Source organism: Eschrichtius robustus, chromosome 8 (genome assembly GCF_028021215.1).
Source record: "Eschrichtius robustus isolate mEscRob2 chromosome 8, mEscRob2.pri, whole genome shotgun sequence".
Classification (NCBI taxonomy): Eukaryota; Metazoa; Chordata; class Mammalia; order Artiodactyla; family Eschrichtiidae; genus Eschrichtius; species Eschrichtius robustus.
Genome location: NC_090831.1, coordinates 84,688,577 through 84,705,092, shown reverse-complemented (window position 1 = coordinate 84,705,092; position 16,516 = coordinate 84,688,577). Strand labels below are relative to the sequence as shown.

Here is a 16,516-nt window from a genome sequence, read left to right as displayed (position 1 = left end):
AGGCAATCCTGTGTCCAGGAGACCAGGAGGAGGAGAGTTTCAGTCCATCTATTTTCTCTGCATTCATTCACACTGCCTTGGGGAGTTTTCTAAGTCTTCCACACTTAGAAATTACAAGTGACAAGGGAGCCTCATTTACACAAGATGACAGAGACTCTACACAATCTATCATGTAACTAGGAAGAGTAAGTGCTCGATCAACCTATTTTCACAACCTTATGTCATCTAAGTCTATCCTTGTTTTAAGAAAACAATGTGGACAACACAGGCTTAGGAGGTCTGCAATTCATTTAATTGCATTTAAAATGAAACTCTGCTTGAGTCCTTTCCCAGCACAGGGCTCCAGCCTCTCCAGGTGATAATTAAGCATTAGAAGCTGGCCGTGTGATCTCAGGCAGCAGCTTTTAAGGAGGATCTGGATTTAAATGAAGCCACCAGTGCTACGTGCAGCTAAGAGTCTCATGTCTAGCGCCTCCTCCTCTCAGGCAGCCTGGGCTTGGGGTAGATGCCTTCAGAATGAACAGATGGCCAACCGATTTGCCAGTTCTGTTGGGATGCCTTTAGTTGGGGCCTTCTTTCTGAATGGGCTACCATGTAATGCTCTTTAGTTTCTTAATATGATGATTATTTAGTTGGAGGGAAGTTATTCACAATGTATTGAAAACTACTTTAATCCGAATGTAATCCTAATCATTAAACCTCGAATTTACCTGCCTAGAAAAGGGCTACATGCATCAAGGGAGGTGAGGGAGATTTGGCTTCAATCCAAATCGCCCAGTGACATCCAGCGTTGGTTAGATATTCTGACTGGCTTTGTCCCTCACCATTTCTGTGAGTGCTTCTTTGAGGCTGGGAGAATTACAAAGACCATCTTCCTGGAAAGAGGAGGGCTGGTCTTTCAGTTAAGGCTGCACGCAAGTGACTCCCTACTTGAAGTATTTCTTCATAGGCTCTGATTCAAGTCCACATAATTGCTACTGATTTAATACCCAGGCAATGGGGATTTGGCAATAGAAAAGGCACAGTCCTCACTCTGAAAATGTCTTAAAATTATCCTGTTACAGACGAATAAGGCTTTTAAGCTTACTACAGCCTTTGCCTTATATTATCTCATTTAATTCTCAGACTATGAAGGCAAAGTGGGGATTATTATCCTCATTTTCAAGATAAAGAGACAGACTGCACAGTTGGGGCAAGAACCCAAGACCTTTGTCTCTTCAACAGCCAGTCTACTTTCCACCCCACCCCAGGAGTCGGAAATGAGGAGAGCTTTTCTGAGCACCTGCGAGTTTATTGAGCACAACCGGTGGGCATGGCTGCAGGTACCCCGTGCTTGTACGGCAAAGCTGATAGAACGAGAGTTCATCTGTGTCTTCTTACTAAGAATCCCTGGGTGGTGATGTAATCCTCTTATCCACATACGTGTAATTGCATTTGGCTTCTTAAAGACTTTATGGTGGCCTATTTCACCACTTATGCTTCAACCAGCAGCCTGGCCACAATCTTGTTCCCCTCTTCCCAAAGCTGTGATTGGGGCCACCGCTAGTAAAAGTCCAGCACTGGGATCAAAGAGGGAGAGATCATTAGGGACACAAAGTATGGGTCTGCACCAGGGGTTCCAGACTCAAACGTGAAGGCTGGAGGGTGAAGTCAGTGGGTGAAATACGCCAGGTGGGGCAGATGGAGAGCTGGAGAATGTATATTTCTCCTAAAAGGGCCTCTGGTGCTCAGTGCCCGCTGACGGTCGCCACGCTTCTAAATCAGGCTCAGGCTGCCAGACCTTGAGATGGCTTCTCAAGAGAATCTGGAAATCTAGGATTTTATGTAAATTCTCCTGATTAGATTATTAAATATTAATGGTTGATTCAAACATTTTTAAACCTCTGTGGGTCAAAAACCAACAAAACAATCCTTGAGTCTCTTTTGCAACCTCTTCTCTTTATCAGTGTAATAAAGGGTATTTATAAGTGTAAAATAGGGTATTTTTAGGAGAAATGCACCCGGACATAGCGATGCATCTTATTACCAGAAGCATCTTTATTACCAGCAGGGTCCTGTATCTTTTCCACATTTGTGAGAAGGACAGAAAGGCAGAAGGGATTAACAAACTATTGGAGTCAGGGTGTGTACAGAGCTTCCAAATTATCACTTAGGCAGCATCTGTTTGAATATCCACCTTTATACCTTTGAACGACAGCTCTCGTTTTTCCCCATGTCCATCACCTAATAGATGAGGCCCTCGTGCAAAACCTTCTCATGGCACTCACAGACTGCAGGCTGGGGCAGGGGTCATACATAGACTCCTGCTCACTAGCTAATGCCACATCTTTCCCTCACATCCAAGAAAGCACATTGGGGTCTAAATAAGTGAGATTGCTAAAAGTATAGAAATGGCCTTCCATTGATCTTAATTAAGTTTTTAAAAAGTAAATTCATCACAAACATTGGTAGTATACCTATCATTAGTAATGGTCGTTTGTGACACAACTCACAAAATTTCAGGAAAACATGGTTAAGAAACATTTTAAAAAATAAATAGGGTATATTGCTAAGCTTCCCAGATAGATTGGCACCCTCTATCTGCAGTGTTTTCAGTCAAGGCATAGTTAGTTGAGTTGACTCCCCCAGCTCACATATTCACTTTTAGGGGGTATCAGTTACAAGGATCTTAGCTAGGTATGTCACAAGAGACACCTGGACTCTTGAGAAAGGATAAAAGAGATAAAAGACCATGTCCTCCAAAGCAATCAGTGAGTCAGAACCCAAACATTCTCATTTCCCTAACTGGCAACAGGGAGCCCCAACTTGAACTAGTATTTGGATGATGTGAAGTCAAGTCTCGCCCAGCAGCATAAGCCAAGAAATAAAGGATTCCCATGTTATCCATGCTCTTTGCTCCACGAATTGATCCAGAAGAGGCAGATGCTGAGCACTAAAGCTTTCCCTGTTATCTCCCAAGTTAGGATGATCTGCTTCCTTTCCACTGCATCAGAAAATGAAAATTCAAGAAGTGGGAATAGAAACCAGATTCAAAAAAGAAGAGGAAGACAAAGAGGTGACTGGCAATCTGATATAGTATGCCTCCTGGGGAAAATGTGTCTGGATCTTAAAGGCAGACTATGACAAAATGAGAGCAGAAACAAGTCTATCTTTTCTAGGTCGCCATAGGGAACCAATCTAACCTATTTACAGGTGGTCTTAGGGGAAATATCTTTAAATAGCTATTTGTCACCATCTTTTTCATCATCTTCCATGATCACTTTGGGTCTCTCGTCCCTGAGCAGTGTCACACCTGCAAAACAAAGCACAGATCTGCAATTAAGTGCCCTAATTAAAATATTAGACGACCTTACAGCATAGACAGTACACAGGAGCATGGCAACGCAGAAACGTTTTAATGTCTGCAAAGCTAACTGCTAAACGTGCCAACAGAGAGAGAGGGAGCTGAGGGGCCTTATTTGGCCTTCCCAGAGGAGCTGTGAGAACACCGTTATGGTTATAAGAGATGCTCAACCTAGGAGTCAGAGGCAACTTTCACCCCCTTCTCTACATTCTACATTTAAGCTTACAGCAGTAGGATGGCAAGCATATGGATTTTGGAGTCTAACTGCTTTGGACTCATTCAACACTTAATCTGTGTTGGGCCAGATAACACCTTCAGACCTAAGTTTTCTTGTATGTAAAATGAGGGCATTAATATTTATATAAAGGGTTATTGTGACAACTAAATGAGAAGTATGTAATAATTCTCAGCACAGTGCTACAGCCATGAGCAACTTAGTTCTTCCTTTCCTTTCACAATTTGCTAGTTTATTTTCCCTTTGAAAAGAACTGGTAAGCTCATGAAGTCAAACTAAACATATTTTACTAACATCTGGGGGAAGTATTGAGCTGAGACTCTGAACATGCTGCTTCTGAATGTCAGTGCTGGTAGATGATAAATTTTATGTGGTTTAGAGCAAAACGAGAAAATAAGGAAAATGCAGTGAATTTTTTTCATACAGCTATATGGCTACAATTTAAGAAGCTGTCCTTTATTTTGAGATGATTCTTTTTCTTATTTTGGGGATTAAAATATCCTTTCTTTATGAAATCTTAGGGGTGTTAGATGGTTGTCTTGTCAGTCTCCTTACTAGGCAAAATTCGAAGTTGCTATCCCTATGTTAGGCTCACAATATCTTGTTTTTAAAAGTCTACTAGTCTGTGGAATTCAGAAGCCTGAGCACCATTTTCTGGACTATTCAGCCCAGAAAAAACATCCAAGGAGGCCTGGATGGTTCTGCTCATCCTGTGAATTGTGAAATCGGTTGTTTTAACAAAAGGAAAGGGAGCTGTGATTCAGGGCCAGTCCTCCATGGTTTCTGTCACCCTACTCCAGTCAGTCAGCTTTGTTTTCCCACCGCTGCCTTGAATCACTCCCCACCCTTCTCAGAATTAGAGACCTTTCTGTGCATGAAGCATTTCATAAAGATCTAAACTCGAGGGAGGAAAGCTGTGCACCACAAGGGGCCTTTCTACGACACTGGACTCCATTCAACAGTGGCAAATTGATGAAAACTATGTGTTGATCTTCATGACTATTCATTTGATTCAGTCCCTAGTTTGTTCATATGGGTTCTTTACCAATTAGCTGATATTTATTGGAGGAGAAAAACAATTTCAAGAGTCTGGCTGAAAATAAGGCTTTTGCATAAATCACTTATGAAACAGAGTGGGAGATATTTTCTCTTATACCAGTTGCACAGAGGTTTGGATTTTAATTTAGAATTAAGGCTGTCTTGATAGAAGCACATAGAGTTAGCTATGCTGAGCCCCCAAGCCTACCATCCTTCCTTCCTTGATATTTCTTCACATTACACCAAATGTGGGTGGATTCAATGTGGACAGGAGCCTTTAAATTCCCAGATCCTACTCAACTTTCTGGTTATTTTAAGTATCCTTGACACCTAGTTGTACAAGCATCTGGGCCAAAAAAAAAAAAAAAAAAAAATCCTGGGATTTCAGTGAAGGAAGGAAGCTGTTAAATCATCAAGGTCAGCCCTTCCCAAAGTGGGCTAGGTTTTCCACAGGGACACAGGAGATACTTTCAAGTGGAAGGTGAACTAGAATTTATATTAGTATAATTAAGCATTCATTTTAACGTCTTATAATGAAAAAAATATACAGTAGTTTATCAAAATCTTGATTTCATGGATATCATTGCCCAGGATGAGGCGTAAATCAGTAGCATGTACATGTCATCACTGTGTGCTTATCCTTCATGCTTCATATCATTGCCTTTGGTCATTTGAAGATGAATGAGATTCGACAAACACTAGTCTATCTGATTTAACCCAGCCCTGATCCTCACATTTTCCTGTATAAGCAGAGGTGTATTATTGGAGAAATGAGCTCTAGAGCCAGAAAGCTTTCCCTTCATTGGCCACTGAACTTGGAGCAGGTCACTTAACCTGTCTGAGCCTCAGTTTATTCATCTGTATAACTGGAGGAAACATAGTTTGTATCTCCCACAGGGAGTGATCCCACCAAGATAGATTTAGCCCAACATTCTTTTATGCTTCAATCACACCTTACATGAACCTCTGTTAAAGAACTTTACACATTGTAGGAATCATTGGACAAGACATCCGTCTCCTTAGCAAACTATGAGATTCTCAAAGGATATTCTAACATCTAGCACAAGACTTGGAATATAATAGGGATTTAGAAAAATGTCACTTCTTTCCCTTCCACTCTCTATGTAGAAGAGTTTAGGGCACTTGGTTGCTTCTTAGAGCTTAATGTGTTTTTAAGGCCAAAGCTGTTAATCCAAGGTCTCTAAAGGGTCAATTAGCCCTGCAGCAAGCTGTTTTAGGCCATGATCCGAGCCAGAGCACCATCAAAATCCAGTCACCTGCATTACAGATGTGTGCAGATCTAAGGTAGCCAGGGCTAAGACACCACCGCTCTTGGTAAACCACACCAGAGAGAGCGCTCTATTCCCGGCAGGACAGAAGAGGGGTCACTTTCAAAGGACACATCAGGCTCCTTTCTACAAGTACCATATTGAGCTTTGATCTCCAAGTGTTCACAGCTCATGGGCCAATTTTTCAGGAAGCTTCTCTTCAATGCTTGCAGCCTCATTTTTCATTACTTTCTCCAGTTTCTTTTGCCACAGGCCTCAACTGAAGACTTCGCTTCCTCTTAAGCAGGTCTCGGCTACGCAGATCTGACCAATCCCAAACCAGCGCTCCCTGCCCTGCGGTTCCTTGGCCCTGGCAACTGTGGGTCACATGGAGAGCAAAGCTTGGGCTGGCAAGGAAGCCCGAGATGACTCCTTACTGCTCAGAGGAGTTGTCTGATGGCTGGAAGCTGTCACAGAAGCTCATTAACCTCAGGGAATGAAGGTAGTTAGCCAGAGATTTAAAGAAGAGAGTGAATCCCTGTCCAGCCTTCACTTGCCAAGGGTTAATGAGAGGCGATGTCTCCGGAGTGCATTTTCCTGTGAGCTCCTCTCAAGACCCTTATTAGAACCAGTGTGTCTCTCTGAACATCTGCTGAAGGCTCTATTCTTATCAGCTTAACTAGCATTTCGATTACTGCCAAATCTTTAGATACTAAAAGGCTCTTCAAAAATAAAGTACTTCAGCTAATATGCTAATGAAAGCTAGAATCATAGAACACTATCTATAATTGCAAATACTTGCAACCCAAAGATTTGCTGATTCAATGAATTCCGCAATGTATACAGGCCACTGCTCCAACTCTTGTGTGTACTTTGCACTGTTTGATAAACATTTTTATTTGTCCGGGAAGCTGCTCTCTTAGGATGTCGATACTGGGACATAAGCAGCCTCCATTCCCAGAGAAATAGAGCTTAACAGTTTAGGAAGTTCCTTGAATCAGCAGGGCTCTATGGAGTGGTAAAACACTGTGACTAGAAAAATTCTCACCTTTAGAAATGGTTTAACTTATCTCAAAGAATATAAGGTTCTTGAGGACATGGGGAGGGGGAAGGGTAAGCTGGGACAAGTGAGGGAGTGGCATGGACATATATACACTACCAAATGTAAAACTGATAGCTAGCGGGAAGCAGTTGCATAGCACAGGGAGATCAGCTCGGTGCTTTGTGACCACCTGGAGGGGTGGGATAGGGAGGGTGGGAGGGAGACGCAAGAGGGAGGGGATATGGGGATATATGTTTATGTATAGCTGATTCACTTTGTTATAAAGCAGAAACTAACACACTACTGTAAAGCAATTATACTCCAATAGAGATGTTTAAAAAAAAAAAGAATATAAGTTTGAAAAGAGGATAGAGGTGAACTAACATTTATTGAGGACTTTCAATAAGCCAGGAACTGTTAGGTGCTTTATATACTTTATTTAATTGTGTTAACAACCTTGAGAGACAGATTTTATGGTTCTCCTTTCAGAGATGGATGAAATGAAGGAGGCTCTTATGGTCTGTTTCCCAAGGTCACAAAGCTAGAATGCAGCAGAACCAGAGATCAAACCTACACCTGTCTGACTCCAAAGCCCATGTTCAGTGCTGTGTACTAAGGTAACTCTCTGACCGTCAGTATTTTTGTTCCTCTACTAAGTCTTCCCCTAGAAGGACTTTAATAAAAACAAATACAAGAATGAGCAGAAAATAATCAGTCTCCTAATGGAGAACTTGAAACTGCTAAATCATGATTGCCAAATGGAATATCTAATGAACAGACACTTATTGAGTGCGGCTATATAGGAGGCACTGGACCAGATATCAAGGTGAATACCAGCAACACAGGGCAATCCCAGGCCAATTGTCATGACTTCATCGAAAACGTCTTTGATGTAAGTCAATTTAAATAACAGCTACAACAACAGCAACAAAAACAATAAGGACAATACTAAAAGAGAGGGCAAAGTCTTGGTATTCGCATGCCCAGCTCTAATACAGAGTCAGTTCAGAATAAAAAATATTCGTTTTGGCCTTGGAGGGGTCTGTTGGCAGAGACTTTAAGCTGGCTGAGTCTTAAAAGGTGACTAGAATTTGGACAGAGGCAGAGCTTGGAAGAAATGTGTGATGGGTTGAAGGATCAGTATAGGTAGGGATGCATGTAACCTATGAGAAACATGGCCGAGGCAGGTTCAGACCCTCCCAACTGGTCCTTGGTCCATTTCTCCAGACAAGTGTCTCCTCATGCTCCATTCCGCCTTGCCTGGCTCTTCTCAGAGGTCAGTAACCCTGTCTGCTCCCCTGACTGTCTTTTCATGATGTGTTCTGAGCCGTCTTTCAATTTTGTTTTCAGATGCAATAATGGGAAAATACAGTTTTATAATAATGACTAAATCTCATCTCCTCCCAAGTGTCCCTTCTGGATTGCTAAAACGCTACCAGTCCAAACCATAGCATGGTGCAATGAAAAACCGCTCACAGATGAGACAGACCTGGACGGGAGCCCCAGCTCTGTCATGTAACAGTGTTTGAACGTGAGCATAATTTGATCCATTCATCAATCATTCTAATCATCCCATCATCAATTAGGCAATCAGCCATCCATCTATCAATTTCATCAACAGAAGACTTTAGAGTAGTTAAGTTACTTAAATTCTCTCTCAATTTTTTTAACTGTAAAGTGAGATAATAGTTATTGTGTTATTCAGTTGATTTTTGAAAGTCCACAAGACATGTAAACTCAGTAGCTAACATTAAGTAGGGTTTCAGTAAACATTAGCACATTTTCTCTTCTGCCATTCTCCCACCCCCAACTACCTATATAAAACAAACACGCACTCCGTCTTATACTCTAACCGTGATTGTATATGTCTTTCTCCCCAACCTGTACATAAAATTCTCAGGGACTAGACTATACCTCACACGCTGGCTGCCCTGCCCTATAACGTGGGGTTGTGCACATAGTTCAGCAAGATTTTTTGGTTTGATTTGACACACATTAGGAGAGCTATCATTATTTCTGCAGCTCTCTTTCTCTCCCTTTCACTCTTTCTCTTCTTTTGAGGATTTGGTAAGTATATCCAGGTGTCTTGGGAGACTCAGCTGTCAGCCATAGAATGCAAGATTCCTGGAAGACTGGGGAGGAGGGTATTTAAACTCTTTCCAAGGACTCACTGACATTTCTATTTCATTGGCTCAGTGAATTCGACCAGTTCTGCTGAAGCACGAGTTATGCTCTGATCCTCACCCAGCTCCAAGTCAGCCCCACGGGAGCGGCCAATGAAGGTAAACCTGAAAGGCAGCAGTAAATGCTACTCCTCCCCTGGGCACTTCTTTGAGACACAGATTTCTGGACCAGGACAAAGGCCATGCCTCTGACACCTCCAGATGGTAAGGCTCTTGACCTGTTTCCATCACCCCCTGAAAATGCCCTGCACCAGCTCTTTTACCTGCTGCAAAGGGAGACACATGCAGGGCAGGTGTGTCTTTTCTCCTTGGCTTTTTCTGTTCCAGGTCAGTATTATGAAGAGCTGGACTCATTTTGCCTTTTGGATGTCTCTCTTGGACATCGTATCTTTTAATTAAATGTTCTGAAAGCACACCTGCATAATTAGGGGAACAGAGGGAGAAACAGGGTCAAATACATGCATCCATATTTGCACATACACCTGGTGATGGTAGTCAATAGATCTTTTCAAACATCTTAATAAAAGCAGTTTCTTTAAAATAAGAATTAGTATTTATTGAGGCTACACTAGAGAACATCGTTTGTGCAAAGGATTTTACATGCCTGATTTCATTCTAGCCTCACAAAACCCTGAGCAATTTAATATTACTACCACCGTCCACTCGCTGAGGAAAGTGAGGCAAAGACATGTGCCTGAGGAATGGAGCCCAGGTCCGTCTGCTGCCAAAGTCCACCCCCATTAGAGCAATGGGGCCTTTGCTGTTCCATAAGCCACGGGCTACACTCTTCACTGACTTAATTAGTCCTCTACTTCCCCCTACCTGCCTACTCTCCTCTCTTCTCTGCGTGACAGTTTTCTCCATCTGTAGAATGGAGAAAACTCTCTGAAAACAGCCTCCGCTATAAAAGTGTCCACACTGAGCTCCCAGGGTCCTTATCTGAGGACCTCCGTTATGATGTTACTTCTTGCTGTGTATTTCAGCTGTTTATGTGTTTCTCTTATTTCTTATAAAACTGAAAGTTCCTTTTCAGAAAGCTCTGTGTTCTATTTGTTTTGTATCCCCCCGAGTGCGTTGTGAATAGAGAGGACATTAAATAAACGGCCTGGAGGGAAGGGGTAAAGGAAATAAGACAAAACAAAACGTCTGGAAACAAGAGAGTGTCACGTGTCACATGCATGGTTGTTATAGAGACTCGTTAGCTTTTCACCAGACTGTTTCGCTCTTCTGGGCACACAGCTGGGCTGCATTTCTCGGCCTCCCTTGCAGTCGGGTGAGGGTTGTGATGGAAGGAAGTGTGTGTGCCACTTGTAGGCTTGCCAGTCCTCCACTCTGTCTGCCTTGGGCCTGCTGGATGCCTACGGTGACTTTAGAAGCCGTGTACTGATGATGTCCATCGACTCGAGTCCCTGCGGGACAGTTTGGAGCACAGCCTGCCTCCCCTGCCCCCAACTTCCACTGATGAGGGAAAAGTAAACTTGTATTGCGTTATCCACTAATATTTTGGACAATATATATATATATATATATATATATATATATATATATATATATATATATATATATATATATATATATATATATATATATATATATATATATGTTATAGTGGCTGGCCTTGTCATAACTAAGACAAATGTAGAGATTGTAACAGTGATTTAAAAACATCCAAATATTTAAGGAAAAAACTGTAAGACCAATGTGATCTAGAGGCAAACAGTTCCCTTTTACAGATGTGCAAACTGACCTCATTGTCCATTACCTGGTATGAAAGGTGGGATGTGCAGGGCCGGTGTATCTTTTCTCCTTGGTTTTTTCTGGTCTGACTCAACATTCAGGGTGACTTGTACATTTTTCCCTTTTCTTGGCTTCTTTTTGAGATCACAGTCCTTAATAAACTGGTCTGAAAGGTCATCTGATTTTGACAAGACGCAAAGAAAAAAAGAATATTACATAAGAGTCCAGTCACGGACTGGTTGGATTCCTATTATACCTGATGATAGGAGTAGAAGTCGTTTGGTCTGAAAAAGAAAAGTATTTATTTATTGTGGCCTCTTCTACAGCGGACTTTACATGTATAAATCATGTAATAAAGCTAGAATTCTGTAAAATTCCAAATGGAGAGAGCTTAAATGGGATGGATAATCAAGGCAAAGAGGAATTTTAAAATATAGTTAAGCAAGGCACAGAGTGGGTTTAAGTTACATTTCTGATGGGACAACAGGTGCCAAATGCTCCTTCCCAATTTCCTTTGCTCAAGCCTTATTCTCTTTGGAGAGCCCGAGGGCCAGTACGGCGTCTTGTGCTCTCTTTGGTCTTGTAGTTGGGTTCTCAGTCTGTTCCTCACTGCCTTCATTTCTATGACTGGCCAAGTCACACCAGTGATTCATGCTTACACTTCAGCATTGGTCTTTTCAAAAAATTTTTATTTTATATTGGAGTATAGTTGATTTACAATGTTGTGTTAGTTTCAGGTATCCAGCAAAGTGATTCAGTTATACATATACATATATCTATTCTTTTTCAGATTCTTTCCCCATATAGGTTATTACAGAGTAGTGAGTAGAGTTCCCTGTGCTATACAGTAGTAGGTCCTTGTTGATTATCTATTTTATATATAGTAGTGTGTATATCAGCATTGGTCTTTACCCTGCCCCCTGGCTTTGCAATTCTCCTATTTGCCCATCCTAACCCCAGGTCCTCGCATCTTCTTATTCATCTCTTTATTTTCCTCAGTCCCCTGCATTACCTCACCAGAGCTTTTGAAGCCTGGATTCTACATCATGTCCATCAGATGTCATTGTATGTAATTAATCCGATCTGATCACCCCTTGCCCATTAAAGTATTCTCTCTGTTCCATTTTACTCCTCTGTGCTTTGGTTTATGTTGCTGTCCTTTGAGCGCCTCTGTCACTGTTCTAGCATTTGTTCGTTCCGTAATGATTTATCTCCTGCTCTAGATGGAGCCTTCCTGGAGATTAAAGATTATATATCCTTTTGATAATTTTATTCTTAATTGCCTCTCCCACCAATAAATGCTTGCTGAATGGATAAATAAGTAGAGTTACACTGATCTAAGTTCAAATCCTGACTCAGTTTCTTGTTAGTTCTGAGAACTTGGGCCATAATTTCTTTTTTTTTTTCCTTTTTTGTTGGGGGGGGGGGTTAATTTCTAGGAACTTTAATATTCTCTCAAATTTTAAGATGAGGATAATATTAAATCGGTGTGTGTGTGTGTGAGAGAGTGAGAGAGAGAAGAGAGAGAAAGAGAGAGAACGGGAGAGAGAGAGAGAACTAAATTTGTTAATGATGGTAAAACATTTGATACATTTGATATATTTCAGATCCTCAAAAAATGTTCACTCTGGCCATTGCTTACCCCCAATACTTTCTCCAAGGCTCAGAGGAAAGCCAAACCCTCCCACTCCCACCCCATCATTGTCTTTTCTTATTAACCCAAGTCCTGGGTGTCCTTTCTCATTTTCTAAGTATCCACAGCATTTTTACTCATGCTAACACCTTTAAAGGGTGATCTAATGATTATGCTTATCTTCTTGGCCGTCTTTTATGACAGGTGTCTTGTGTTTTATCTCCTTAACAACAATGAATAAATATTTGTTGAATGTATGCTTGAATGAATGAACTCAAACATATTATGGATAAGGAGCTATCCCGTTAGGATTCAAAGAAGCTGCAAGGCAGTGAAGCTATTTGTCTTCTCTAGAAACTCACTATGGCCTGGATACTGTCTGGCTAGATTTACAGCTATGAATGATGTTGGGGAAATTCAGAGAGTAATTGGATTTTTTTAATCCTTCCCTCCCTCCCTCCCTCTATTCCTTCCTTCCTTTTTTCCTTCCTCTCTTTTGTCTTTCCTCTCTTTCTCTTTCTTTTGTTTATGAAAATATTCAGGTCACTTTCTTTAAAATATTGTGGATTAAATGTGCCAAACCTTTTCACTTCACTTTTGTGGGTCTAGACATAACCTGTGTCATTCATTCATTTATTTATTCAACAAATATTGATTAAACCTCTACTGTATATGCCGGCATTGAGCTAGGACTAAAAAGAAAAGTAAGAAGTGGATCTTGCTTCCAAGTTACTTATGGTCTATTGGATGTTATATCTGGATGATCCTTTGTTTTAGAAAACCTAATACGTGTGAGGAACCAACTATCAGAAAGATTTAGTAACTGTATATCATTATGCCTGCCTCATCAGAAGATCATAATACATAACCAAAAAATCAAACAGCATCATTCTTCAGCCATATTTAGTAGTAATAAATATTTCCTTTTATCTAGGAGATTTTAATAATTTCATCCAATCATCTCAATTTAATAAGCATTTATTGAAATTGTACTATGCGTAAGGCATTGGACTATATGATTTTATGTTTACATGCATGCAAAAAAAGGAGATGAGAAGGGGGCTTTATTGAGTGCTACTTACGTACTAGGTGATTTCACCTCATTTTAGTGTGTGGGATGGACCAACACCTTTTCTGATTCGTCAGTGTCTGTGTTTTACCAGCTGTTAAATATTCACACCATCCTGAATATATTATCTCATTTAGTTCTTACACCATGCCCACGAGGAAAGGTACAATTATCCCTAACTTGCAGATGAGGAAACTGAGGTTTAGAAGGCCAGCTAAAAGGCTGAAGATTCCACTGCTGGCAGGTTATGGCATCAGGATTAAACCCAGGCTCTTAAGTCTATGTATCTTAATGCCGGGTGGAAAATGTAATTTTAAAAATTTATTACCACAGAGCACAGTTCATTTCCCCCCATATTATACATACCGTAGACATTTGTTGAATGAATTAAAGTAGCTCAGAATGGGTGCTGCCTGGCTGTGGGGTCTCTGGAAGTACAGGCTGGCTATGGACCAGTCATGCGTCACCATTCAACCCCAAGAAGCGATTCAGGGCACCGTACAAAGAGCAAGACATTTCCTTCAATGTTGACTTTTACTTCAATTGCCTTTTTTCCTATTTTTGGAGAAATCCTGAATATAAAATATCTCGATGTTAAATGGAGAGAGGGGAGAGGCAAGGGGAGTCATAACCAGGCGAGGCATAAACAAAGGCTATGAATATGCAAAAGGCCCATCCATCAAAAGTCTGAGTGTCTCATTTTTAGAAATGGGTAGAGGCAGAAATGTTTCTGGTGTTTTCATTACAAAGGTTATGCAAAAAGTCAGTTCTGGAAAGGAAACAGATTGACAATAAACAGAAAAAGGCTATTTAAAATTCTGTCTTGATAGGCAAAGAGAGATATTTGAAATATTTTATTGGCACTGCACATGGGGTGTAAGTGTGCCGGGAAGTACTGGAAACAAGCTATAATGTCACATTCCATTTATTGCCTCAAAAATGCTCTGCCTGGGACTCTGTCAGACCCAAAAAAGAGGACAATGCCTTTCCCCTCTTTTTTTAATTCTAATGAACTTCTCTACAGTGCTTCAGCTAATATTTACATGGCAGACCCCACAGACCCATGGCTATCTGCCCGTCCATCTGGTGTTGGTTGTCATCAGAAGTCACAAACTATCAGGTTTCAGGGGGCCTCCCTCTGACTTGCTTGCAAACTGAATGGCAGAGATGCTCCCTTTCTGACTTTCACCATTGACATTAACACTGGAGCATTTACCTAAGTGGCCACAACGAGGGTCACGCTTGTCCAGTCTGTCTTCTGAGAGCTCCAGTGGCTGCATTTGCTCAGTGGACATCATCAAAGGAGGGCCCGTGTGTGGATTTCTTCTCCAGCACCACAGAAGTATAGAAACAAGTCCATTAGTACCTCTTCTGTTTATTCACTCACTTATTAAATAAGTATATCTACTGAGCACTTACTACTATGTTCTCAATTCAATCCTATTTTTAAAGTCCACTTCTTCTACTTAGCTACTAGAAGCTCTAAACTTAAGATTTAAGCCAAAATAAATGAATCACACACACACACACACACACACACACACACACACACACACGGATTATCAGTAATTGTCATGTATCAAATGTTCAATATTTGCTGTCTTTCAGAAGCACTGTGGGAGTTTCAAGAATGAACACTTGTAAAGTCTGAATTAGAAAAGAGTTAGCTGGGAGTTACAGAAAATCTTGATTAAACCTTGCCTGTATTTTTTTCTGTTGAGTTCTGCAAAGTGAGATTATGCCTACTTCACAGGTGAGGAAATTGAGGATCAGAACATTTAATTAATTTATTTAGTCACACATCTATTAAATAGCCAAGCTTGGATCCATCTCCATTTCTGAAGACTTCCACTAGAGACCCAAGACTCTTAATACAGGGGTTCCTTTGAATCGAAATTGAACCAGGCTTCTGGTTTTCTACCATTACATGCTTATAACTATGAAGTAATGAGACTTCTTCCCTATCCATATTATAACAGTCGTAGAGATGTGGTAGGAAAAAATCTAGGTCTTGAAATGGATCTTTATTATTTTCTCCCTAGAGATTTCTGATGTTATAGCAAATCTGTTTCCTCTTCCTCCTCCCCCCATCGCCCATTTTTCCTAAACCGCAAATCCATTGAATTTTTCAGAGCTATTAGTTGTAGCCATTGTCCAGAAGGAGCAGAAATTCAGAATGAACATGTGTCAGGTCTGAATGAGAAATGCATTAGTTGAGATTTATAGGAAATCTTCATTAGAGCCTGCCTATATTCTGTTTCTTTTAGATAATTTATTACTCATGTCCTACCATAGCAAGAATGGTTGGAGAGGAATAAGATTAAAATGACCCAACTGATCCTTTTTTCTTGAGATTCTTGGATCACTGGCATGCAGAGGAACACACAGATCAATCGTGTTAACATTTCAAGCTCACAGCATTAGTTCAACTCAGTTGTCTTCTGAGGAATAAGCCAGTGTTCTCTGGGAAGGCTAGAGGGCCTCTCCTCCTACCAGCTGAGATCATTGTGTAGCAGATGGAGCCATTAACGGATTACTTGAGGCAGCTTTTAGTGTCATTCTGAGCAGACTGACTTCACTGAGTGACTTCAGCAGAAATCAATTCAGACCATTGTTTTTAGTGTTTGTATAGAGACTGCCAACTCCCTGGGACCATAAGGAAGTATGCTGTTAACTTGGGTGGCCGGCCCCTACCTGCTTGCGTGAAGAGGAAAGCTACGGGACCATCATTCAGGATGAGTGGGCTCAGTGTTGGGGTCTGGAGGCAAAGTCATTCAGATACGGCCTGTGTACCTACTCAGTCTTTCATCTCTTTGGGCAGAAAGTCATGGGCCCTGTCATAGACTTTGTGCTCAACATCACCCCATGCAGGAACTAGTTAAAATATTCATTCTCTAGAAGAAGAAACTGAGACTCAAAGAACTTAAAATGACCTACAATTAGTTACATACTTAAGAGTCAGAGTCAT

The 16,516-nt window shown here is 41.0% G+C and overlaps 1 protein-coding gene across 1 annotated transcript; it reads right to left on the bottom strand.

The window, feature by feature from the left end:
- Positions 1–3,221: 3,221 nt before the first annotated feature.
- PPP1R17 (protein phosphatase 1 regulatory subunit 17) lies at positions 3,222–14,846 on the bottom strand. The gene is made up of 4 exons (XM_068550358.1): positions 14,765–14,846; positions 10,872–11,024; positions 9,373–9,525; positions 3,222–3,292 (listed from the first exon to the last, which is right to left on the bottom strand). Exons 1-4 carry the CDS (start codon positions 14,844–14,846, stop codon positions 3,222–3,224), a joined length of 459 nt encoding a protein of 152 aa, XP_068406459.1.
- Between the last annotated feature and the right edge of the window lie 1,670 nt (positions 14,847–16,516).